General features: G+C 52.9%; 9 protein-coding genes across 9 annotated transcripts; 4 read left to right on the top strand and 5 right to left on the bottom strand.

Annotated features, from left to right (window-relative positions):
- The first annotated feature begins 348 nt into the window (after window positions 1-348).
- BO79DRAFT_248004 (uncharacterized protein) lies at window positions 349-2,756 on the top strand. The gene is made up of 3 exons (XM_025685684.1): window positions 349-1,638; window positions 1,692-2,020; window positions 2,075-2,756. The coding sequence occupies exons 1-3, from the start codon at window positions 609-611 to the stop codon at window positions 2,444-2,446; spliced, it is 1,731 nt and encodes a 576-aa protein (XP_025535486.1). The 5' UTR covers window positions 349-608; the 3' UTR covers window positions 2,447-2,756.
- Window positions 2,757-3,039: 283 nt separating this feature from the next.
- BO79DRAFT_180591 (oligoribonuclease) lies at window positions 3,040-3,785 on the top strand. Its single transcript, XM_025680094.1, has 2 exons — window positions 3,040-3,180; window positions 3,254-3,785. The coding sequence occupies exons 1-2, from the start codon at window positions 3,133-3,135 to the stop codon at window positions 3,770-3,772; spliced, it is 567 nt and encodes a 188-aa protein (XP_025535485.1). The 5' UTR covers window positions 3,040-3,132; the 3' UTR covers window positions 3,773-3,785.
- A 363-nt stretch (window positions 3,786-4,148) lies between these two features.
- On the top strand, window positions 4,149-6,182 carry pgmA (phosphoglucomutase PGM2). The gene is made up of 3 exons (XM_025685015.1): window positions 4,149-4,366; window positions 4,450-4,751; window positions 4,812-6,182. The coding sequence occupies exons 1-3, from the start codon at window positions 4,314-4,316 to the stop codon at window positions 6,122-6,124; spliced, it is 1,668 nt and encodes a 555-aa protein (XP_025535484.1). The 5' UTR covers window positions 4,149-4,313; the 3' UTR covers window positions 6,125-6,182.
- Window positions 6,183-6,350: 168 nt separating this feature from the next.
- BO79DRAFT_274589 (Gfo/Idh/MocA family protein) lies at window positions 6,351-8,019 on the bottom strand (the record flags this gene model as incomplete). The annotated part of the gene is made up of 1 exon (XM_025687615.1): window positions 6,351-8,019. Exon 1 carries the CDS (start codon window positions 7,986-7,988, stop codon window positions 6,351-6,353), a length of 1,638 nt encoding a protein of 545 aa, XP_025535483.1. The 5' UTR covers window positions 7,989-8,019.
- Window positions 8,020-8,113: 94 nt separating this feature from the next.
- BO79DRAFT_51868 (uncharacterized protein) lies at window positions 8,114-10,333 on the bottom strand. The gene has a single exon (XM_025689364.1). It carries the CDS (start codon window positions 10,136-10,138, stop codon window positions 8,438-8,440), a length of 1,701 nt encoding a protein of 566 aa, XP_025535482.1. The 5' UTR covers window positions 10,139-10,333; the 3' UTR covers window positions 8,114-8,437.
- Window positions 10,334-14,385: 4,052 nt separating this feature from the next.
- On the bottom strand, window positions 14,386-16,038 carry eb1 (microtubule-binding protein BIM1). The gene is made up of 6 exons (XM_025682979.1): window positions 15,874-16,038; window positions 15,726-15,797; window positions 15,577-15,611; window positions 15,425-15,502; window positions 14,876-15,360; window positions 14,386-14,790 (listed from the first exon to the last, which is right to left on the bottom strand). The coding sequence occupies exons 1-6, from the start codon at window positions 15,885-15,887 to the stop codon at window positions 14,734-14,736; spliced, it is 741 nt and encodes a 246-aa protein (XP_025535481.1). The 5' UTR covers window positions 15,888-16,038; the 3' UTR covers window positions 14,386-14,733.
- Window positions 16,039-16,409: 371 nt separating this feature from the next.
- On the bottom strand, window positions 16,410-18,441 carry BO79DRAFT_221442 (F-box/WD repeat-containing protein; the record flags this gene model as incomplete). The annotated part of the gene is made up of 2 exons (XM_025683518.1): window positions 16,410-17,382; window positions 17,438-18,441. 2 exons carry the CDS (start codon window positions 18,439-18,441, stop codon window positions 16,410-16,412), a joined length of 1,977 nt encoding a protein of 658 aa, XP_025535480.1.
- Window positions 18,442-20,007: 1,566 nt separating this feature from the next.
- Window positions 20,008-21,577, bottom strand: BO79DRAFT_180575 (Gfo/Idh/MocA family protein). Its single transcript, XM_025680093.1, has 5 exons — window positions 21,518-21,577; window positions 21,305-21,467; window positions 20,545-21,240; window positions 20,390-20,480; window positions 20,008-20,330 (listed from the first exon to the last, which is right to left on the bottom strand). Exons 1-5 carry the CDS (start codon window positions 21,539-21,541, stop codon window positions 20,066-20,068), a joined length of 1,239 nt encoding a protein of 412 aa, XP_025535479.1. The 5' UTR covers window positions 21,542-21,577; the 3' UTR covers window positions 20,008-20,065.
- A 522-nt stretch (window positions 21,578-22,099) lies between these two features.
- Window positions 22,100-23,258, top strand: BO79DRAFT_180570 (dihydrodipicolinate synthase family protein). The gene is made up of 2 exons (XM_025680092.1): window positions 22,100-22,146; window positions 22,200-23,258. Exon 2 carries the CDS (start codon window positions 22,201-22,203, stop codon window positions 23,206-23,208), a length of 1,008 nt encoding a protein of 335 aa, XP_025535478.1. The 5' UTR covers window positions 22,100-22,146; window position 22,200; the 3' UTR covers window positions 23,209-23,258.
- Window positions 23,259-23,620: the final 362 nt, after the last annotated feature.

Here is a 23,620-nt window from a genome sequence, read left to right as displayed (position 1 = left end):
TCGATCGTCACCTCCACTTCTCCCTCGTCCTCCCACATCACTCCGACTTTCCCTCCCTTTCTTCCATCCCGGATTCAGTCCAGTCTTGCTCCTCGTATTTTGATCGGCTCGAAAGCTTGTCTTGACTGCTCTTACTGCAGCAATCAACTTTCTTCTTTTTGTTGCCTTACTTCCTTTTTGTTGAACCTAGCCTGGTATGTTTCATGTTTGTTAGCTCATTGTTGGCGCCCTCTAGCAACGCTTCCCCTCCCTCTCACTCTGCGCAACTGGCGGGCCTACCTGGATTTCGCGCAGACGAAGGGACCCGTCGATTGACTCACTCCGGCGAACACATTGCTTTCTTGGAATTGACAAGCCCCATAGGCCTCGTCCTTGGCCGTGAATCGGTCATCCCACCCCCCGACGAGGGCTGTCGGTAGCAGGCCAAACACACTACGAACCCTGACCGCCTCCACCACCCACAACTAGCTCTCCTAGGGACGATTCCACGCACTCTCGCCCTCCCTCTCTTGCCCCTCCGTTCTTTCACTTCCAGCTGGGTGAAACGCTAGCTTCGAATTTACTTACACAACACCTCTCATCGCCGCGATCCGCATCCCTGCCCCGCCATGCCCTGTTTCAAGGGTCTCGCCGTGAGTATACACACTCCGGACGGACCTATCTCCGAATACTCCATTCAACGCCAGTCCCGGGCGTCTCGCATAGCTTGCTACATCCCCGTGCCACCACCCAAGATCCCTGAATCCGGATCCGGACGCCCTGAGCAGTCAACGTTCGCTATCTCCATCACCCTTCTCAACCCCGGCCAAGACGTCCCATACTCCGCCCCGAAACCGACCCCCGACAACCCCGCACCCAAGCCGAAGGTAGTTGGTGGGCTACCCGGGACTACCGGGGAGCGTGGCCAGTACAGCAGCACGGTTGCTCCGTACCAAGCATTGACTAATTCGCCAAATGAAACGGTCGCCGCCTACATCTACTTTGATGGCCGGGCGAAGGAGGAAGTGGCCACACTGCTGCGGAGAGGTGAAGAAACGTGGGTCAACTCTCGATGGGTTAGCGTACCGGTATCAGAGGGCGGAGGTCTCGCCGAACGGGAGTTTCTCTTCCGCGAAGTCGGATTAGAAAGATGGCTGAACGGCTTGGACTTGGAGGGTAAAGACGCTGCCGCCAAGATCGAGCGCCGACGACAAAAAATGGAGAAGCGCCGAATCAAGCGGGAAGCAACTGGAGATCTGGAGATGGACGCAAAGTCGGGCAAAGGTGTCATGCGCTATGGCAACGATGCAAAGTCCCCGCTAGAAGATGTTTCGGACGACGACATGTCGTTCTCCGATTCGGACGATGACCCGATCCCCGAGTCTGCGGGTCAGATCAAGGTGGCTTTGTTCCGTGTCCTGGCATCTGGGGAGATTAAGCGCGGAGAGTACTCACCACAGTTCGATGCTCATGACGATGATGACGAAGCCCAGGGCGAGAATGGACATAAAGGGGCAGCTGATGCGGACATTGATCACACAACGAGCTTTGCGAAGCCAAAGACGCTCGACCCCAAGACGATTAGCACGCAGACCGTGACAGGCATTGACCCATCCGACAAACCTTACGCCACCTTCACATTCATGTACCGTGGCGAGCGTGAGTTTAACCCCTCTGGTTTTCTGTAGAGTTATCGACTGACTAGGACACAGGTCAATTGCAAAAGATGGGAATTCTGAGAGACCCCAAGGCGCAAGAAACTCCCGGATCTGCAAAGCGTCGGTCCTTGCAGCCAGACTTCGCCAATCTCGGTCCCCTGAAACCCGGCGGCACGGTCGGATTTGTGAACTTCCGCGACAGCACAGAAAGAAAGAAAGGCAAGAAGTCTGGTGAGGATGACGAGATGGACAGTGAAGACGATGAAGACAATTCGATTCTCGGTAAAGCAGATGAAGAGGAGGGCAAAGAAGATGATCTTCATTTGTCTCCGGATGATATCCGACGGCAAGGGGAGCTCGCGGAAAGCATACGCAAAATAAAGGTACGTCAAGAACTGTTACTAGTGTCTCTACCACCGGCTAACTGTTGTACACAGCTTAAACGTCAGCATTCGTCTGCCTCGTTAGCTACGAATACACCTCCGGCCGAAAGTGCGAGCCCCAAGACAGCCGGGGACACGCCTGCGACCAACGATCCGTCTACTACTCCGCCCGCTGTTGCTGCGGCTACGGCCGCTGAAACCCCCAAGCCAGCCGCTAACCCGCTGAACGGAGGATTCATCGGCAGTCCATTGAAGAAGCAGCGGGCGAGCGTCTCACATTCAGATGAAGACGCCATGCGCCGACGAATGGAGTCGGGACTTTCCCAAGAGATTACAAATGTTGGCCCAGGTGACAGTACCAAGGCAACCAACCCTCTTGAGACACACCCGCAAAAACCCCAGGAGACCGAAGATGAGGAACTGTAACCGGTTGCTTCAACTCCCATCATCCATGCCCATATTCAGCGATACAGATGTCTACCCACAATTTTTTTCATCCTCCTCTTTCTTTTTCTTCACTTCAGACGCCACGATGGACTGGTGCGAGACGGCGCGCTAGCCAGCTGCGTCAGACCGCAGCACCATCTGCACTCTGATTTGATCTTTTTTCAATTATTATTTACCATTCTAACTACAGCTGACATCTACTGTTTGGATATGGTCCATTTCTGACGAAATCATCATGACTAAGTAGTTTTACCCTTCACTTTCATATCCATCTCTCTCAGTTCTGTGGGCGGCTGGGTAATTGATTCTCTAGCTAGAACGGGGGGACAGGCGAAGGTAACTGATATAGACGCAATGAGTCACGCAAGTTGCATTTAACGATTTATGCTACGTTCTTGGATCCCGTTTGTACCTGTAAAGCCTAATGAAGGAGACGTAGGCTGTAGTCGGCGCTTGAATGGCAGTCATAGCGTGGATTACGCTGCTGTAAGAGCTCCCTACCGTGGTCCGTTTCGAGTGGAGAGCCGCTCCCCGCCGACCAAAAATCTTTCCCTCCCTCATGTTGAGACCAATACCACCTCATGCCAACACCTGTATCCAATTCTTGCTGATTGTCTGAAGGAGTCCCAGGAGATACTATATTCTACTTACCGCTTCCAAGAGCCATGCCATTGACACGTTCCTCCGATCCCCTGGTGTGGATTGATTGCGAGGTGCGGCATTCCTGTGCTTCTACCCCTCTACCAGCCGCGACTGACGAACTCCAACATTTCGATCGGCGTGTAGATGACCGGCCTTGACCCGGATACCGACCAGATCCTCCAAATCTGCTGCTACATCACCGATGCCAACCTCAACCTCCTCGAACCCCAGGGCTTCGAAACCGTCATCCACCACCCGACCTCAGTCCTAGAAAACATGAACGCATGGTGCATCGAGACCCACGGTCGCACAGGGCTGACGGCGGCCGTGCAGGCCTCGACCACCACCGCGGAGGAGGCTGCGACGGCTCTTTTGGCCTATATCCAGAAATACGTGCCACAGCCCCGGCGAGGACTGCTGGCAGGGAACAGTGTCCACGCCGACAAGGCGTTTCTGGCCAAGGGACCATACCAGGCGGTGCTAGAATGGCTACACTATCGGATCGTGGACGTGAGTGCACTCAAAGAAATGGTACGACGGTGGGGCTCAGATGAGCTACTAGAGTCCGTGCCAGGGAAGAAGGAGGTTCATCTGGCACGGGACGACATTCTGGAAAGCATCGAGGAGATGCGATTCTACCGGGGGCAACTGTTCGGATTGTAGCCGAATATGTCTGAGCGAGGGAACGGACCCGGGAAGCTCTTCCCAAAAAATCCCAACGTACACGAAAGCAAGCATAGAGAGGGGTAGAACCCCAATTACAATGTAGAACAGCTGGATGGATGCCCAATGGATCCGGGATTGCAGCAAGAATGGCCGGTTTTTCCCAGGTATCTGCAGCTCGAGTGTCGTAGTGTACAGTGTATCGCGATGGGGGGATCGAATGAAGCTCTGGCCTGAAGTCATCATGCTGACATGGGCCCCTCCTGGTGGGGTCCTGGCGTTGGGCGAAGACTCGCAAAGTCGAAGCTAATTGCCAGTCTATATTTACTTCCTCCCCGCTCGTGTCTCGCCGGCTTCCCTTCCATTCTTTGCCCCTCCCTTCTCCCTGCTCCTTTTCCTCCCCCTGTTTCTCTCGCTTCAATTGTCGGTGAGCTTCTCCTCCCGACGTTTCTATATCTTCCCGTCCATACCCCTCCAGCTTCCCCTCCCCTCCCTCTTTCTTTCTATCCATACCATCTCTATACCCCCCCACCTCCCCACCATGTCCGTTCAAACCGTCTCTATCACTCCCTTCACCGACCAGAAGCCGGGAACGTAAGTAACCTCGATTGTCTTTCCTTGCTTCCATGTCCTCTGGCTTCAAGTTATAAGTTGTCCTTTTATCTGACGACACTCAGCTCCGGTCTTCGTAAGAAGGTCAAGGTCTTCCAGCAGCCCAACTACTCCGAGTCCTTCGTCACTAGCATCATCCTCTCTATCCCCGAGGGTGCTGAGGGCGCTTTCCTCGTCATCGGTGGCGATGGCCGCTACTACAACACCGAGGTCATTCAGAAGATTGCCAAAATCGGTGCCGCTTATGGTGTCAAGAAGCTGCTGGTCGGCCAGAATGGCATCCTCTCCACCCCCGCTGCCAGCAACCTCATCCGCAAGCGCAAGGCCACCGGTGGTATCCTCCTGACGGCCAGTCACAACCCTGGTGGTACGTTATCTAGCATATAGGTCCATAGACCCCACACTGACATTATGCTGCTATACTCAGGCCCTGAGAACGACTTCGGTATCAAGTACAACCTTGCCAATGGCGCTCCCGCCCCCGAATCCGTCACCAACAAGATCTTCGAAACCTCCAAGTCCCTCACCTCCTACAAGTACATTGACATCCCCGATGTTGACACCACCACCATCGGCTCCAAGACCTACGGCCCCATCGAGGTTGAGGTCGTCCACTCCACCACCGACTACGTCACCATGATGAAGGAGATCTTCGACTTCGACCTCATCCGCGATTTCCTCAAGACCCACAAGGACTTCAAGGTGCTGTTCGATGGTATGCACGGTGTCACTGGCCCCTACGGTGTTGACATCTTCGTCAACGAGCTGGGTCTGCCCGCCAGCAGCACCATGAACTGCGAGCCCAAGCCCGACTTCGGCGGTGGCCACCCCGACCCCAACCTGGTCTACGCCCACGAGCTCGTCGAGAGCGTTGACAAGAATGGCATCCACTTCGGTGCTGCCAGTGACGGTGACGGTGACCGTAACATGATCTACGGTGCCAACACCTTCGTCTCCCCCGGTGACAGTCTGGCCATCATTGCCCACCACGCCAAGCTCATCCCCTACTTCCAGAAGCAGGGTGTCTACGGCCTGGCGCGCTCCATGCCCACCTCCGGTGCCGTCGACCGCGTGGCTAAGGCCCAGGGCCTGCAGAGCTACGAGGTGCCCACGGGCTGGAAGTTCTTCTGCAACCTGTTCGACAACCAGAAGATCTCCATCTGTGGTGAGGAGAGTTTCGGTACTGGCAGCAACCACATCCGCGAGAAGGACGGCCTGTGGGCTATCGTGGCCTGGCTGAACGTCATCGCTGGCGTTGCCAAGCAGAAGCCCAGCGAGACCCCCAGCATCGCTTCCATCCAGAACGAGTTCTGGCAGACCTACGGCCGTACCTTCTTCACCCGGTACGACTACGAGAACGTCGACAGCGACGGCGCCAACAAGGTGATCGCCACGCTGTCGGAGAAGGTCGACAACAAGGACACCTTCGTTGGCTCGACCGTGTCCGGCCGCAAGGTCGTCGACGTCGGCAACTTCGCCTACACCGACCTGGACGGCAGCGTGACCAAGAACCAGGGTCTGTACGTCAAGTTCGATGACGGCAGCCGCATCGTCGTCCGTCTGTCCGGCACTGGCAGCAGCGGCGCCACGATCCGTCTGTACATTGAGAAGTACGAGAGCGACGCCAGCAAGCTTGGCCTCGCCACGGACGAGTACCTGAAGGACAACGTGGCTCTGGCTCTGGAGCTGCTTAAGTTCAAGGAGTACATTGGCCGTGAGGAGCCTGATGTCCGCACATAAGCAAAGAGCATGATTGATGTTCATAGCGTTTTTTGAGTAGTTAATAAGAAATAATCAGTATATTTTTCTTTCATATAAACGTATCATCCTATCTTATCCTATTCTTCATCCTTAAGACAATCAACCATTATATATTTGAACCCTGTCCATAAACCCCAAACCACAAAAGCATCATAAAACAGATCATTATCTCATAACATCATAACCAGTAATCCATCATGAAGCACTACAAACCCACCCCCTTAACCTTTCCTCCCCACCACTCCCCCCACTTAACCACCACCTCCCCCCTCCTGGCCTCCTCCGCCGCAAACACCACCGCATGACTCCTAACCGCCTCCTCCAAATCACACCCAACAAACCTCCTCTGTGCCTCCGCAACCCCCCACCCCTTATTAACCACCGCATCCACCGCATCCACAAAGCTCCTCGCAAGCCCATAATCCCCTCCGCCATGCGCCTTCTCCTCCTCCGCCGGCCTCTTCGGCACCGTAATCGTCGTAGTCTCCCTCGTCTGGAACGAGTAAATGGTGATCGTGCGACTATCGTAGCTGATTTCGCCCAGTGTGCCGTACACGCGGCCGCGTCGCTCGCATTGCTTTTCGGTGGGGGCGATCATGTGGAATAGGGCGGTTTTGGGTGGGTCGGACGAGAAGGTTATCGTTACGGTTTGGTCGTCGCAGACGTTGTTGTCGGATTCGTAGACGCAGCGGCCGTACCACGGGCGGGAGTGGATGGGGTCGTTTTCGTCCGTCGTGGTGGTGATTGTGGTGGGGGGTTGGTTGTAGTCTTCGCGGAGACGGGTGAGAAGGTGAGATTGAGCGAGGGGGATGTGTTCGGTGGGGATGGGGTCGGACTTGTTGATTCTAGGGGTGGTAGTGGTTGTTGCTTTGGGGTGGATATCTTCGATGTCTTCGCAGACGATGTTCACGGGCCAGTCTATGTCGCCTTTGGCGACGTGCATGTCGTTGTAGATTCGGACGGCGCTGTAGATGCAGTCTCGTTCTGCGGGGCAGGAGAGACAGTTTGTTGCGGTGCCTGCGGCGGGGGGTTTTTGGGATTTGCGGAATTGGGTTAAGGAGCCGGTGGAGGTGATGGTTCGGGGGTGGATGGGTTGTTGTTGTTGCTGCGAGGTTGGGTCTGAGGAGGGGGCAGGGCTGGAGAGTAACCACATGATGAAGTCGATGTCGTGGCAGGATTTGGTTAGTAGGGAGCCGTCCCCGTTGGGGGTTTCTCGACGCCAGTTGCCGCGGACATAGCTGTGCGAGAAGTGCCAGAAGCCGACGGGTTCGGTGTGCTCGAGGGAGACGATGTCGCCGATAACGCGGTCGAGAAGGAGAAGTTTACGGAGGAGGATGTTGTGTGGGCTGTAGCGGAGGACGTGGCCGATGGAGAAGATGTTGGTGGAGAGGTTGGGGGTGAGGGCGCGGTAGACGGATAGACAGTCTTCTAGAGATAGGGCGAGAGGCTTCTCACAGAGGATGTGGAGTTGAAGAGGGGCGATGGCGTGGAGGATCTCGACGTGGGTGGAGTCAAGGGTGCAGATGAAGACCCCATCGACACCGACCCGGGGGTCGTTCTTGGTTTCTCGGCGCTGCTGCTCCCATTGTAGCCAGGCGCGCCAGTCGGAGAATTCCTGGCCGTCTTGGGGAGTGCCGTGTTCGCCCCAGATGTAGGAGCGGCCGAGGTGTCGGCGCTTGAAGGGGTGTGGTTCGGCGACGGCGTGGATGGTGCCTTGAGTAGCGGTGGTGACAGCACGGGCGTAGGCGGTGCCACGAGATCCCGCACCAATTATGAGGAAGCGGAGAGGACGGGGGGAGGGGGAAGGAGGAAGAGAAGTCGTTGGAATGACGGGTTCTTTCATGATGAGTTCGGGGAATGGAAGTGGAAGTAGGAGAGGGGCAATGAGGGGAGAATGAGGGGATATAGTATTGGACTAAATACAAATGCAAGGGATCGCCGGGTGCGGATGATAAAGCCGCGTCGCTGGTTGGTTGGTGGCACCTTATGTCATCGGCTGATAACAGGAATCACGACGCAGTTGCAATGAAAGGTAGAGTACCAAATTAAACTTGGCTAGTAGACATTATTCACATTGTAATTACCAGTAGATTAGCACAAAACCCTCACAAATGGCACGAACATGCAAAGAAAATGAATTGGGGTATCCATAAGAAACAGGCTAGCAAGTAGTACAGAATCCAGACATGATGACCATCGCCAGTCCGGGAACACCACCCGGAAACCCTATGTATAACTCCTCCACGTATGTACAGAGCACCAGTATATACCCTCATCTCCCCGGAGAACCTTTCATATACTCTCCGTAAACCGACTGCCTCGACTGCCATCGAAGCTCGGGTGGCTTCGCCCGAGCGCATCAGGCCGCTTGGGCATTGTCGGGGAGAGCGCTCCGACTTGCGAAACGACCCGTGGCCCGGTTGGCTCATTGGACAGACTAGCGTTGGCGGACCCGGTAACTGGTGTACGGGCTGGCGATGGTCGAAACACCACAACACCTCCCACCTCCGCCGCTTCTCGAGTATAGCTGGTATCCAACGGCATGCCATACGGTGTCGCCACGGGCGGTTGTGTTGGCGGTGACCGTGGCTGAACTGGTGAGCTCGGAGAAAAAAGCGTGCTCGGTTCAGACGCAGTAGGGGATCCTGGTTCATATCCACCGCCGTAGCCGTCCCCTCCTGACTGCAGCACTGAAGGAATTTTCCGGCCGGAGATCTTTTGGAACCCACGCTCGCTAGGCTCTGAGCTTAAAGTACTGTCTGTGCGCGTCGTCATGTGCGACTGGCGCCATCGCTTCATGAAAGCCGGCGCAAAGTATGACGCAGTAAACAAAGGGTCGTCGCTAGACCGCCGCGAGGTCATCTCTGCCGAGCGCGGGAGAGAGCCTTCGGCTGTTCCGGTCGTGTCAGGCTCGGGGAGAGCGTCCCCAGATGGGGGCAGGATGTTTTTCTTGCGGCGGCGGAGCAGCCAGACAACAATTACGAACACGAACATAGCAGCAGCCACGCCACCAACCACACCACCGGCTATCTTGCCTTTAGTTTGGCTGCTCAGGGAGCCTGAGCCCGAGCCTGAGCCCGAGCTTGAGCCGGAGCTGGAGCTGCCTGAAGAGGATGAAGGCGAGACACCTTGCCCGGTGGCAGTTGCCCCTGATCCTCCGTCCCCTCCATTCGAGGCCGTGCCCCAAGCTCCGTAGAGCGAAGTGGTGGAAGTAGAATCCGATGAGAAGGTGGATGTCGTGGCGGAGATCGTCTGAGTCACGGGGGAAGTCGTCGTAGATTGTGAACCGGATCCGAACACCCAAGCAGAGCTTGAGCCAGTCACTTGGCTAGGGTTTTGAGTGCCACTTGGACCAGAGCTGGACAATGCGCTTGATGGTTGGGGGTGTGCCGAAGAAGGAAGCGCAGTTGCAGTAGAGCCAAATAGCGGAGTGGACGTCTTCGAAGCGGCGGGCGCCGATGACGGTGGGGCGGATGAGGACGGTTCAGGCGTACTTGTTACTGCCGGTGTGTCTGCGGTCGGAGAAGAATACGCAGGTGAGGCAGTCAGGGATATATTAACCGAAACTGTGGCAGAAAGCGACAGGAGCAATGAGTCAGTGTCTGTTGACGAGCCTGTAGTCGCGGGAACGGTCGACTCTTCAGATATCGTCGTCGGTGCAGTAGCCGAAGTGCCGGTGCTAGTCTGCGAATTGCTGTCGACCACGTTGATGATAGTCGCAGACACCGTAGCCTGATCCCCCGTGGCTGTGTCTGATTGCTGGCGCTTCTCGAGGGACAATCCCTGACTGTCGTGCACATCCTGTGCCTGCATCACCAGGTCCAGGGTTAGCTCACCCTCCATCCCATTTTCAACCGTCTGTTGCGGTATGATTGTCGGCGTCGCGGAGTTTTCTGGACTCTTCCCAGTTTCGCTAAAGTATGCAGAATCCAATTGATATTTCTTCCGCATTACTCTGTTGAACCGAGCGTGTCCTGTGCCATGATGGGCCATCCTGATAACATCCACGTCTGGCCGAAATATCCTGTGTATGTGCTGAAGTGCGGCGACTGCTGACCGCAGCTTCGCAAACTCGAAAGAATGGTGAGAGAAGTGATCTCGAAATGAAAGCGAAGGACTGTGAAGCGAAGGGAAGTGTCTGCCTGCACGACACGGATTCTGACGGCAAAGGAGCGCGGTGATTAAGTCGATCGAAGGCGACTGTAGTAAAGTCGAACACAAGGAGCGTAAAGAAAGAGACGATAGTCAACTTTTGAGTGATGGTAAAAGAAAGGCGGCAAAGGCGAATAATACTAAATCAATTGTCGAAAGAGTGACTGCGGTAGAGTTGAGCGGATGAGAGCTTCCACGTCTATTAGAAGCCTCGAAATCGTAGCGAATACCAATGAGCGGACGTCGGCTGGGATATACAGCCGACAAGTATCGAATAATTAGAGAAAGAAAAATGACCGAAAGGCATCAACAGAGATCTATTCGCCAGGGTAAGGAACCCGTCAGCATTGAGCAACATCATCCTATCATCCAGCATTCAACCCATACAATCGCAAGTCGAATCACATACCTGCAAGAACGAAAGGACAGGAAAGAAAGAAAACACGGCGACTATTTTCTTTTTTGTTTTTTTTCTTTAAACCGAACTATCCGTTTTCGAGCTTCGCAGGTGATTATATCTCAAGCGCCCCTCGAGTCCTAATCCATAATTGCCGCACAAGCAAGTGTACTGAGTGAAACGTGCACGTCGGTCGAAGAGATTAATATCACCACCCTTTCCCTTTCCCTCAGGGCCCGTCAGGTACGAGGTGGTGATTACTGGATGGATATGTATGCCGTTCCCACAATTGACCCTCCAACCGGGACGAGGATCCACGTCTAGACCAAGGTTCCGGCCTCGGGATTGCTACCACTCTTGCTTCACCTTCTTGGTTCACCCAGGAAACGTTGGCGTGGTTCGATTGGGTCCTTTACGGCATCAATTCACACCGAACGGGGATTTACCGCCTGCTCACAAGTTGACGGGTGCTGAGATGAGTGAAGTGCGTGGGTGAGTGATTCCCCGTCAACGAGATCCCGTCTGCTGCCTGCTTGCTACCTCCGGGGAGACTTAGGGGAGAACAGAAAAGGGGAGAAGGGAAAAAGAAGGTGGAAAGAAGGCAAAGAGGGGAGGAGGGGGGGGTAAGAGGGGAAAAAGGTAAGAGGTTAGGGTAAAGAAGACGGTGATCGAAGGTGATGAGAAGAGGAGGAGGAGGAGGGGGGGGGAAAGAGTAGCAGCAAAGTCTAGGGAAGAGAAAGACAGAATGGAAAGGGAAGGGAAGCGAGCGAAAGAGCGACGGGGTCGAGACAAGCTAGGCTAGTTAGTCGTTAGGCAGTCCGTCAGTCCCGTCAGTCAGTACTAGTAGTAAGTGACCCGCGTGGGAGAGCATCGATCAGGCCAGGCCTAAGAATAACAACCGTCTGGTCTTAGACCTGCAGCGTCACTAAGGCACGGTGGGTGCGGTTACCGACCCATCCCGGTTATGGACTTAGTACCACTTCAATACGGCCGAGTATGCCCAAATGAGCGCGTTCTTTTGCCAGGAAAATTTTTTTTCTTTTCTGCTTTCCCTCGCCCCATTTGGGATCACGTAAGTGAGAAGATATTAGTTATAACGATAGTGAGATCATTCCTTCTGCTGACGGCAAAACGGGAATTATACCCGACCGCAAAAATGTCATGATTTGCTTGCCGAGCTGCAGCTCCTATGTACCCCATCCGGAGAGAGTGGGCAGCAGCCGCAGCGCTCATCCTTGTCGCTGGTACGTGATAATCCATCCCTACCTACATATACATATGTCTGGGATTTCGTGGATGGACAATTGCTTTTTCTCTGGTTTGCGCAGACCAGCTCGCTTGGGATCCGTCAATACACACGAATTCTTGTACGGCAGATACAGTACGATAGACTCGACCCAATTTGGGGAAAGACATGGATTGCTCTTCGTCATTGGTCCGGGGCGCTGTCCGAAAGGGGGGAAGCCAAGCCTGAGTTTAATAAAACGCCGGGCGCTAAGTTTCATTAGATGTTTGTTTACGCCGGACACACAATCTAACTAGACCACGCCTGTTAATTAGAGACCCGGCTGCAATATCATCCAAGTGCCTATCATATCTCATCATCCACGGTTTTGTCCCGTGTCAAAGGCCGTCTAATCAGGACCAGAATCTACAGCAGGTAGACAGACGACCTAACCCCGTGGTGGTCTAGTTTTCACACCGAGCAATCCTGCATACAAGCTTGACCTCGCAGACAGACAGGGGGCCAACAACCAAAATCTCGTTACTAGTTCACATAGCAATCCTGTCCGTTGCTGATGCTGCATGCGCTAGCAGGGAGCAAACAAGACATCACCAATACCAAATCACAACCCAAAAACTCACAGAAAGCAGGTAGATACGGCAGGATTTCGACCCCATGAGGCCACCAAAACAACAAGACAACATCCACACCCACACACGGGATCCATCATCTAATCGAGAACACGATTCATTAATCCACATTACGAAGGAAAAAGTCCATCTAGAGTCTAGACACACACACCCACAACGTCCCGAAGTTCTTCCTAGGTCCCACGCAATGATGCAAGGGACTCACTCCCTAACGACTTTCTAAGGCTTTAGCCGCTGCGATGTCACCACTCACCACTCACTCTGCAAGGTACGCCCCATCTGAATCACACTCATCCACAACAGACGATGGATCGTCGCTATCGAGATGAACAGGGACTAGTCGAGTCATGCAAGAGGATGCACTCCATAAGCTCAACTCAGTTAGCTAGTATCAGATCCCAGCAGTAGATACCTGAGTCAGCTTATAATCTCTCTCCCCAAGACAAAAAGAGAAGCAAAGAAAAAAGAAAAAAGGAGAATATTGGTGACTAGGCAGACAAACAGAATTGGCTGCGGTTTTGATACACGTATACGTACGTATGTCTCTTTTCCGTGTCTCAGAGCCCCACCTCACTCTCTAGAACCCGCTATTTATATCGCAGCCCGGCCGGCTCCTGTCATGTTCATCTCCCGTCCGGCCATCGAGAACAATCTTGGAAGCTTCGAGGAATGTTCATCATTGCTACTGGAAGATCTCGGGGAGTATCTAAATGCTTAGAACTGGATTAATCATGTGACATGTAGGACGTGATTTGCATTTCTCACTATATGCAAAAAATCATGATCAATCTGACACAGTACCTAAGTGATCGACATTCTCATCATGCAAGATCCTAGCATATATCTACATCAAAGAACATCAAGCAAAGACATCTAACATTCCTCAATCATTTACCGACAAACATCATGGTTAAAAGCTCTGATGGTCATAGATTATTTCCCCTAAGAACTATTCACATGACCCTTTGTATGCTCTCATGATTGCCAGACATCATCCTCACACTGTCGTAGCTGAAACAATAAACAATAAAAATGTACAAGCTTCTAGTTGAGTACCGACATTAAAAATAAATGATTAGCAAGAGAGCCCCTCACTGAGCTCTCAAACCACCACATGACTCAAGCAGATTAAGCTCATAGCCAATTTACCACTTATTACTGTCTAACAATTCCCCTGTCTGCATTTCTCCTCTCCCCGCAATGCTTTGAAACATCCAACATACTCATAATACCACCTGACAGATAGCCATATATTGACACAGTGGTACTATGAGGAATATAAATATGCGCTACGCATCACTCAGTTTCCCAACTTCAGCACCTTCTTTTTGAGATCCACACGCACACACACACAAGGCCAAACTAATATTCCCAATGAGAGCACATCGTGTCGTATCATATTGACACATTGTGGGCGTGTCTCACTATCATGCCGTGTCGGGCCCTCATATATATTAAATGGTGAATATCAATTGGACCAGGCTGATGTAAACGAACGGCTGGCGGAATGGCAATGTGGGATCGTCTTGGTATTGATTCTGATTTACTAATGTGAATATATTGAACATTGAAATGTAGTAGCAAGCAGAATTGTGTGGCGGGAGCTGTTGCCGGTAGCTTAGTCGTGGCTTGTTGATGAGGGCAGTGTTGAATTGTTTGGTCTTTAAGTTGGAGCAACGAAGAGCAATAATGCATATAATTCACTCATACAAGAGTTGCTTATCAAGTAGTATGATCAAGATTAAAGGACCATTGATCAACAGTTTACTGCATCAGGATTAGTCTGCCGATGGGAACGGCGCATTGCGTATGTCGACGCACTTAATTCATTCCACGTATTGGAATACCTTTCTATCAGTATCAATGCAGGCTAGAGAAGAGAGAGGAAGAAAGAACATGGGAATGGAACCTGCTTCCAACTACCTGTCGAGACAGAGAAGAAAGAAAAAGACTGTGTCACAACTATACAAAGGGTCTGCATCTCGCCAGCCACTCTCCTTGCTTTTTCACTCCTCAACCCCGCACCCTACTCGCATGTCTGACCAACGGTCTAAACAGAAGGAAAACTAGTTAAAGACATAGAGACGCCGTAAGACGACTGACGAACGCTTGTGCTACACATGAAGGGGTATTAATAATGGGACGAACATTATTAGGTATGAACTTAGAAGGTCTCAAGTTCATCCGCCCCAGCCTCCGCTTCGGGAATCTCGAATCCCTCCTGCAACACATGTTAACCTCGGATTCGGGAATGAGAAGCCTCCTTGACAGGCAACAAAAGAGGTCCGGCTAGTGTGGAATCATACCTCCGTCGAGTACAGAATGCCCTGGATGTGCTTCACCAGGGAGTCATCATCCTTTTCGAGCTCCGGATCGGCCTCGATGGCGCTCTGCAGAAGCAATTCGATGTCACGCAGCTTGGCAAAGTAGAAATCCCTCTCCTTCTCCAAGCCAGCAATAGCCTCCTTTTGCGTAGCAATCTCCTGCTGCAGCGCAGACACGTTGGCAGCGCTTGCGGCACCAGCTACACGGGGGCGGGCGGCGCCAATGGTAGGCGTAGTACCACGGCGTGCCGCTCCGGCGGAGCTTGCACCTGCGCGAGAGCCACCCGCAGTGGCGGGGGGACCACCGGAGGCCTTGCGACGAGCGGCGGCATCGTAGTCACCACCCGGGTAGTGTTGGTCCCAGTACTTCTTCGTCCACTGGAGGAACTCAAGGTTGTCCTGCATACGGCATTTCGTGAGAGATTCGACGGGAATCGGCTTGTCGACCTGGTGCTTGGCAAAGACGTCTAAACAGGCCTGTGTTAACGGAAACAGCGTTCCCAAACCACAATTCGTTCGGAAGAGGCGTACTCTGAAGAACCTTGAAGTTCTGAAGGTAGGCGTATTCGGTGTTGACGTTGAACTTGACGCGAGACATGGGGACATCCACTAAAAGGCAACTAGTAAGCCACAAATCCAGGCGGGGGTGGAAAAAAAGGGGTGGGCTCGTCACGCCAACTCACTAAATATCGAATCGAAGATCTGGCACAGAGCGGCACTGTACAATCATTCCGTCAGCCTATAGGCCTGAGACATATCTAATTGTTTGTTGAAAGCGCTGCTGAGGCGTCTGCTGCAGCCGACTTTCCACGTCTGTCAGGGAGGTTCCTACCCAGTTCCGCACTGCTCAACCTTGGTCATGTTCAACTGCAGCAGGTTGTTGATCCATGCCAACAGCTCTTGTCTGTTATCCTGGATTGTTAGCCTTGGGTGCACAGGACCAACAAGCCGTTCTGAACAGAGGCAGATGCCCGACGAACCTGGATTCCGACATAGTGGGGTAAGTAGTGTAGGAGAAGGCTGAATGCCGGGCTAGAAGGAATGCAGGGTTTGGCAGGGGGTTGCAAGTATCGGAGAGGAGTTAAAATAAGAATTAGTAACAAAGGGAAACACCCTGTAGCGCTGGATCTGTCTTGTTAATTTCGAAGAAAAACAAAGGCCAAGTTGAGCAGATGGGGATGTTTTGTTGCTGTCGACAAAACCCACGGGACTGCACACGCTAAGCCGCTTTTGGAAAATCCACAACGGTACCTAGCCTTCCCAATCTACGGATGCCTCAGGCTAGAATTGCACCAGACGGAAGCCGAAGTTCTTACACGCAAAAACAGCCTAATTGAAGTAGATTCTGGTTCCAAGCAAATGAATTAATAATTTGAGCAAATATGTAAGCATCTATCGCTAGCCAATGTATGTCCCTGCTAATAAACCCAAGAAGAAAACCCGCATATCCCAAAAACTCCAAAGCCCAAACTTTTCCCCAGCAAATAAGCGAATAGCAAATGTCTAGCCAGATTTATTACTCTTTCAGTAAGTCTATGCCATCTAGTCCATATCCAAAATCCATTATGACAGCGCGAGAGTCTTGGCTGGTGGCCACAATGCGCCGATAGTCGGACTTGACGCTGAGCATCCAGCTCGTTGTCCAGCCTGGAAGGTCAATGGAAAGCTCGCCACTTTGAGCATCAAATACTTTGACACTCATGTCGTAGCTACCACTGACAATTCGTTGATTCATGCTGTCCAGGTGCAAGGAGCGAACCAAGCCTGCGTGGCCCTTGAGCTCGTTGACCATTTCGCCGGTATTGGCGTCAAACTGATAGATCACTTGGTCGTTGCCACCAGTGAGAATGGTTCGAGCATCATCACTGAACTCGACACACGCCAGTCCACGGTCCTTGCTGGGGAACTCCTTGACACAAAGACCAGAAGTGATGTTCCAGAGCTTGGCTACGCCGTCTCCGCTTGCAGAAACGACCAGATCTCCGCGCAGCTGAACAGCATTCACCGGTCCTCGGTGGCCAAGGAGTTTCTTCACCAAGGCCCCTGTGTGCCGATCCCACACACAGATGGTAGTGTCTTTGGAGCAGGATACAATGTACCGGTCATCAAAGCAGACATCCAGCACTCCTGCCTGGTGGCCCACTAAGCGACGAATCGGCTTGTAGTCGTTCTTGATGTCCCACACGATGCAGGTAAAGTCAGACGAACCGGTGACCATGATCTCTTCATCGAACTGGAGACAGAGAATGGAAGCACTGTGATAGTCCGCGCTGTGCTCAATAGGAGCCATGATGCCCGCAGAGCGCGTCGGCGGAGGGCAAATGGTCAAGAAGGGCGGCTTTCCAGCTGATTGCTGCGCCGGGTTATTGACCGGACCAATACCGGAGACATCGCCCGGAGGAGGGCCAATGATTTTCCGGCATGGCCAAGGGTAATGAGCGTCCCAAACTCGGATGGTCCGATCGCGAGAACCCGTAATGATTTTGTCCCTGGGACATAATTAGAAAAAGCTTGAATGCGAATCTTAACCATGGAAAAACTCACTCATCAAACTGCGCACAGTAGACACTGTCCTTGTGGCCGTGAAGGTAGATAGCAGCAGCCTTCCCTTCTTTCCACCTATGTTCCAGAGCACGGCGAACGAGGAACATCCGCTTCCAATCCTGCTTAGGATGAGCCTTGCCCAAGCCAGCAGACTGTCTCTTCTTGAAAGGAAGCCCGCTAGGGTGTTGTCCGTAGGTATGACGAAACACGTGCCGCCAGATGTGCTGGGAGGATGCCTGCTCACTCCAAGCACGTGAAACCAGTTCAGACTGCATGAGGGACTCGGGATCGAGGTAGGAGAACACCTGTGACATAACCTCAGGAGGAAGGCAGCTGACAGGATCAATCCGTACTATGGCCAGAGCTGGGTCAGATAGCTCCGAGCGATCGCGTAGATCGATGCCAATGCCACTTTCCGAATCTTGGGTCAACTTAGCATCCGAGAGCTTGATACTGTCCCGCAGAGCTCTTGCCAGCTCATTCTGAGCTGCAGCTGCAGCGCGAGCAGCCGCTCCCGCATAAATATCGTTCGAGAAAACGGGTGGCTCCAGGCCATTTCCGGGAACAGGGGCGCCAGCATGGGCGTAGAAGCCATGTAGCGCGGAAATACTCTCAAGTGAAGGTCGACGATTAATGCTGGTTTCATTGCACCAAGAGTTTCTCATGGCTTCTGGTTGAGGATGAACGGAATGCCTGGACGACTTGTTGCGGAGCGTCACTGAGAGGCGACGGCCCAGAGCTCGCAGACCGTCCACGGGATGGCGTAAGCTGGAGAAGCTCTTGGCTTCACGGCGCCTGGGAACAGGCTCCGGGAAATGGTTCATATCTTCCAAGACCTGGCCATCGTCATCATCTCCTGAATCCACCACAGACAGCCCATGCCACACATCATGTTCCAATCCGGTTGTATGAGCAGTCGAAGTTGTAGCAGTCCGGGGCCGAGTGCGGAGGGAGAAAGAGGGGCGTCGACGGGAGGTAATAGTGCTGGAATCTCGTGGAGCCATGACGACGATCGATGTCACAGTGACAGTCTCAATTAAGGACAGCCACGCGGGGGACACTTAAAACGAAGCGTTCTCGGTAGATTGTTATAGTATAGGAATCGTGTAAAATTCCCTTTGCGCGGCTGAGACACACCCTCAGGGGTCAGACGCAAGGGTAACGCTGCTGGTCAAGGAAGAGATATGTGATGCGTCAATAGGGGATATAGGGCGGTATCGAGAGGCTGAATGGCGTAGGTAAGGGGAGAAATCGACAGAGTAGCAGCCCGAGTGACCAAGGAAAAGACCGATGTGATCAACAAGAACTCCTGATAACGAACACCAACCGCCCGGGTGAGTCTGATAGGTAAATCGATAGTAAATAACCAAAAACAAAAGAGTGCAAGAGGGGGTGCGAGAGAGGGATGGGCGCGAAAGATGAAGAGAGAGAAGGGAGGGAAGGAAAGAAAGTCCTCAGAGGATCGAGCGTAGAAGAAACAACCCAAAAGAATTAAACCCCAAGACCTAGCGACTGCATGGAAAAAAGAAAAAAAAAACAACACTACTGGCAACAAATCTAATAAAAAAGCTGGAGGCATGGGGATCGGGCGAGAGAAAAGGGAGGCCCGCCGCCCGGGCGGTGAGCCTCTTTTGCCCCCCAGCCCGATCAGCCCCGACCCGGTCCAGGCCCTTGATTGGCTCTCCCAGGCTGACTGGTGGCGGGCTTCAATTTCTGCTAAGTTTTAAACCATGAAAAGATGTGTGCCGCGGATATTTTTCCTTTGTGCTGGCCATTGTTCGCCCCTGTCAATTAGGGTATCCGTAAGGCTCGCATGGCTCAGATGGCAGAATGGGATTGGATTTGATCCCAGGTGTCTGGCATTCAGGTGGATGCCTGATGAAGAGATGTTTGGTGTCCTACATACCATGCACGTCTCAGCGAAGAAATCTTGTTCAGGCATTAACATGTATCTGATCTGTAGTGGGTGGGGAGGAGTCACTCCTGCATTAAGGTATCAATTCTTGTAGGAGATGTTTGAGGTCTAACTCTATGTGTACCCATTTTTCGTCTGTGCATGCCGAGAGTCGAGACGAACCCCTTTGTCTTCTTGTTCCGACTTAGGGATCGACTCCATCTCATCTCCATCTTCTTCCCGCCCCCGTGGGGTTGCCAATCCTTCACGGTCTGGCCCACTTTGTCAGTGCCAGTTGGCCAGGCAGGAATTCGTTGTCAACCACAATGCAATTATGCCTCGTGTGATCGGCCATTGCTCAACTAGACACATTGGAGATTCTAATGCTCTGCTTGTGATTGGAATTTGTGTAAATCATGTACTCACTGACCTAGTGCTTAGTCGTAGCGTAAGTCTGTGCGACTATCCGGGTCACAGCCTCAATCGCTGCCGCCTGAACAAAGAGAGAATCCTGTAACGGGGGATAATGATCCCCTTCAAACTGGGCTATCCGAAAGGTTCAAAGCCCCTTTCTCAATCCTCAAGGCCAAGGGGTTAGCATAGTTGCCGCAATAAGCTTCCGAGGAACAGTTGTCGCAAACCTGCATGTTCACCGCAACAGATGGACCAGAATCATAAACGTTCATACAGCCATACATAACAAAGTAATTACATACAAGCGTCTCTAAAGGTATCTACTCCAGCTCCCACTTTCCATCCTCAGTCACGATCTCCACCGACCGCTTCTCATCCAAGGAAATGCGTCCTGCATGCAGGATTGCCGTTGTGGCAATCGTGTTCTTCAAAGTCGGGATCGGCCTGGCATCTAGCTGATCGAGAGTCAACCGCCCCTCATTAACAGCCGTGACGGCATCAATGAACTTCTCGAAACTGATGTATCCGTAGCCAGTCTGACCACCGAAGTTACCCTCCTCGTCGGGTGCGTACTTCATATAGAACCTGCGCAACTGTCAGTCAGCACAACAATCAAGTTGACGCCAAGAGAAGTAGAAACATACGGGTTAATCCAAGACAATCCAGCCTCATCCTCGGCAACATCATAGCCACGCTTAGCCTGGTTGACACGAATTTCGCCCTTCGATCCCATATCTGCACTTGTTAGCATCGACCATTCTCCAAGGCTATAAATCAACCCACCCACGGAGCGACTTACAATGGAAGTACTGGTTAGAGTGTACACCGGCCCTCTGTGGCGCCGTCCAACTAGATGTGTAAACACCCGTAGCCATTCTTGACCCATCCTTCTTCTTCCATTCCACAAGCAGAGTAATCGTGTCCTCCGTCTCATGGGCACAGCCCAGCTCGACAGCAGTTCCCGTCGCCGCACTAGCCGTTACCTTCACGGGGACATAGTCCGGCACCATGCTCTCATTAACGTCCACATGGTGGCTGTTCAAATAGTAAGAGATATCCGAGTCCTTACCAGCCCAGGCCTTGAATGTTTCCAGCTGGCTCTTGGGCTGACTCATGTAGCTGTAGAAGTAGTTAAAGTCGCCGAGCTTGGCAGCCTTAGCACGGGCATCACTGTAGGCGGGATCGAAGCGCTTGTGGTGCTCAATGTACACAACGACATTGTGCTTGCGAGACTCAGCGAGCAGGTCGAGGTGGTCGGAGAGGAGCTTGGTCGCAGGCTTGGTGATGAGAACGTGGATCTTGCGCTGAATGGCGTACAAAGCGATGGGGTAATGGGTGGGGTCGGGAGTGAAAATGGTGATTGCAGAGCCGGCGGGGAGGGCGTCAATGGCGGCTTTGTAGGCTTCTGGGTCAGAGGTGTTGTCGGCGGGGAAGGAGGTGAAGGAGACATCAAGGCCGTTGTAGACTTCGGAGATATTCTTCTGCAAGTGTTCGCCTGGGTTTCTCTCAGTCAGCTTGGCCAATTGCTGAGTACGAAAGGGAACAAGGGTGAGACTTACGGATTCCGGGAAATTTGGATCCAGATACGCCCACCATGCTCAGATCGCCGACTTTGCCGCGACGACGCAAGTCGAAGAGCGTCAGGCCCACGACACCCACTTTCTTGTCGGAGGTCGAGGCTGTACCGCCGACGTAGCCGGTCGTGTACTCGCCTGTTCCTACCTATGTTGTTGGTTAGTCGGGATACGCGTGAATTTGGAGTAGTAACCTACCATCAACACAGCTGGGGGAGCCATTGTGATTGCTGTGGTGTGAATTTGTCTATAGAAAAGATATTAGAGGGAAAGAATATGACAAGAAAAGAGGAAACAATTTTGTCGCCCAGTGGGTTGGCGGCCATATAAGAGATCCTGCTGGACCGGGTTTTGCGGGGTCATTAACCGATGGCTGGTTGAGCTATAAGTGGTATGGAATTGCATCAATGGTGGAAGATATACAGGACGTGATACAGTCAATCTGATGTCTCTTGTGTCTAACAGTACCTTACGAGTTGCTCTCAATCGATGCTACTATACTGCCCGCTCAAAAACCCCTCTTCACTTAGTTCACATGCAGCCTTGCTGCTACTTTTCTCACTGTATGACAGCTGCTGTCGGCGTTTGATACGGACAAAAGAGGCAAGTTTACTACCGGTTCATTCTGATTGGTGGATAAATTTGTCCGAAACGGTGGAGACGTGGGATGATACCGAAACGGTACGGCAGGGCACGCGGGGTAAACATGAGGGGTGGTCTACTATATAAGTCCATTGAATGATGCACAACGCCAACTACAGCTTCGCAAGACACATATCCCATTGTTCAAGAAGTATATAGCAGCATATACTACGCATACCAGTCAAGTACATCTGCCACAGCCTCTGACCTCAAGTCTACAACTAACAGCGAACTACAGAATGCCTTTTACCCCGCTCCGCCCCGGAGTCTACGCTCCAACCATGACCTTCTTCGACCCCTCAACCGAAGAGCTCGACGTCCCTACCATCCGCAAGCATGCCGTTCGTCTCGCCAAAGCCGGCCTCGTTGGTCTCGTCTGCATGGGATCCAACGGTGAAGCTGTACACCTCACCCGGGCCGAGCGCAAGACCGTGATCAACGAAACCCGGTCCGCACTCGTTGAAGCCGGCTTCTCAAACGTCCCCGTCATCGCAGGTGCCAGCGAACAATCCATCCGCGGTACCATCGATCTCTGCAAGGAATCCTACGAGGCCGGAGCTGAATACGCCCTGATCGTTCCCCCCAGCTACTACCGCTACGCCACCGGCAACGACCAAACCCTCTACGAATTCTTCACCAGCGTCGCCGACGGCTCTCCCATCCCTCTCATCCTCTACAACTACCCCGGCGCCGTGGCCGGAATTGACATGGACTCCGACCTCATCATCCGCATCTCCCAGCACCCCAACATCGTAGGCACAAAGTTCACCTGCGCCAACACAGGCAAGTTGACCCGTGTTGCTTCCGCTCTGCACGCCATTACTCCCTCTTCGCCTTTGGCTCCGGCTCAGCGCAAGTTCCCCAGCACCAAGACAGAGGCGGTCCACCCGTACGTTGCATTCGGAGGTATTGCGGATTTCTCCCTGCAGACGCTGGCGTCCGGAGGTTCCGCGATCCTGGCGGGTGGCGCGAACGTCATCCCCAAGCTGTGTGTGCAGATCTTCAACCTCTGGAGCGCGGGCCGCTTCACGGAGGCTATGGAGGCCCAGGAGCTGTTGAGTAAGGCCGACTGGGTTCTCACTAAGGCGGCTATCCCCGGTACGAAGAGTGCCATTCAGAGCTACTACGGATATGGTGGATTCCCGCGTCGGCCGTTGGCTCGCTTGAGTGCCGAGCAGGCGGAGGCGGTGGCAGAGAAGATCAAGGATGCCATGGAGGTTGAGAAGTCGCTGCCGGATATTGCTTAGTCCATTGTATCATATAGATTAACTATGACTTGTGAATAGAAGGATTTCAGAGACGCGTGTGTGTATGTGCAGTAAAATTGAAACCAGTGGGGTGTCGGCGTTCGGAGCGAAGTCCGACCTGGGTGGGTTATTGATAGACCGAAGTATGGAACCCCCACGCTACATTCCGGATAAAGACATGCTGGTTGGTGGACAAACAACACCGATTCGAGGACGGATATTGTCTTTGAGAGCCCGGAGCACATCGGCGTGGGTAAACCCATACTTTTACTCTACCAAGAACTCGCTCCAAGCATGACGCAGCAGCCGATCGTCATCTGAAGACATAATCAGATTGAAACAGCCACATTAAAAACGGCACCCACACAATCCAAAGAGAAACCCGTGATAAGTAGGGTGGGGGAGGGGAGGT

This window comes from Aspergillus costaricaensis, assembly GCF_003184835.1.
Source record: "Aspergillus costaricaensis CBS 115574 unplaced genomic scaffold BO79scaffold_38, whole genome shotgun sequence".
NCBI lineage: Eukaryota > Fungi > Ascomycota > Eurotiomycetes > Eurotiales > Aspergillaceae > Aspergillus > Aspergillus costaricensis.
Note: the sequence above shows the minus strand (reverse complement) of the source record. Positions and strands in the feature narration are given on the sequence as shown.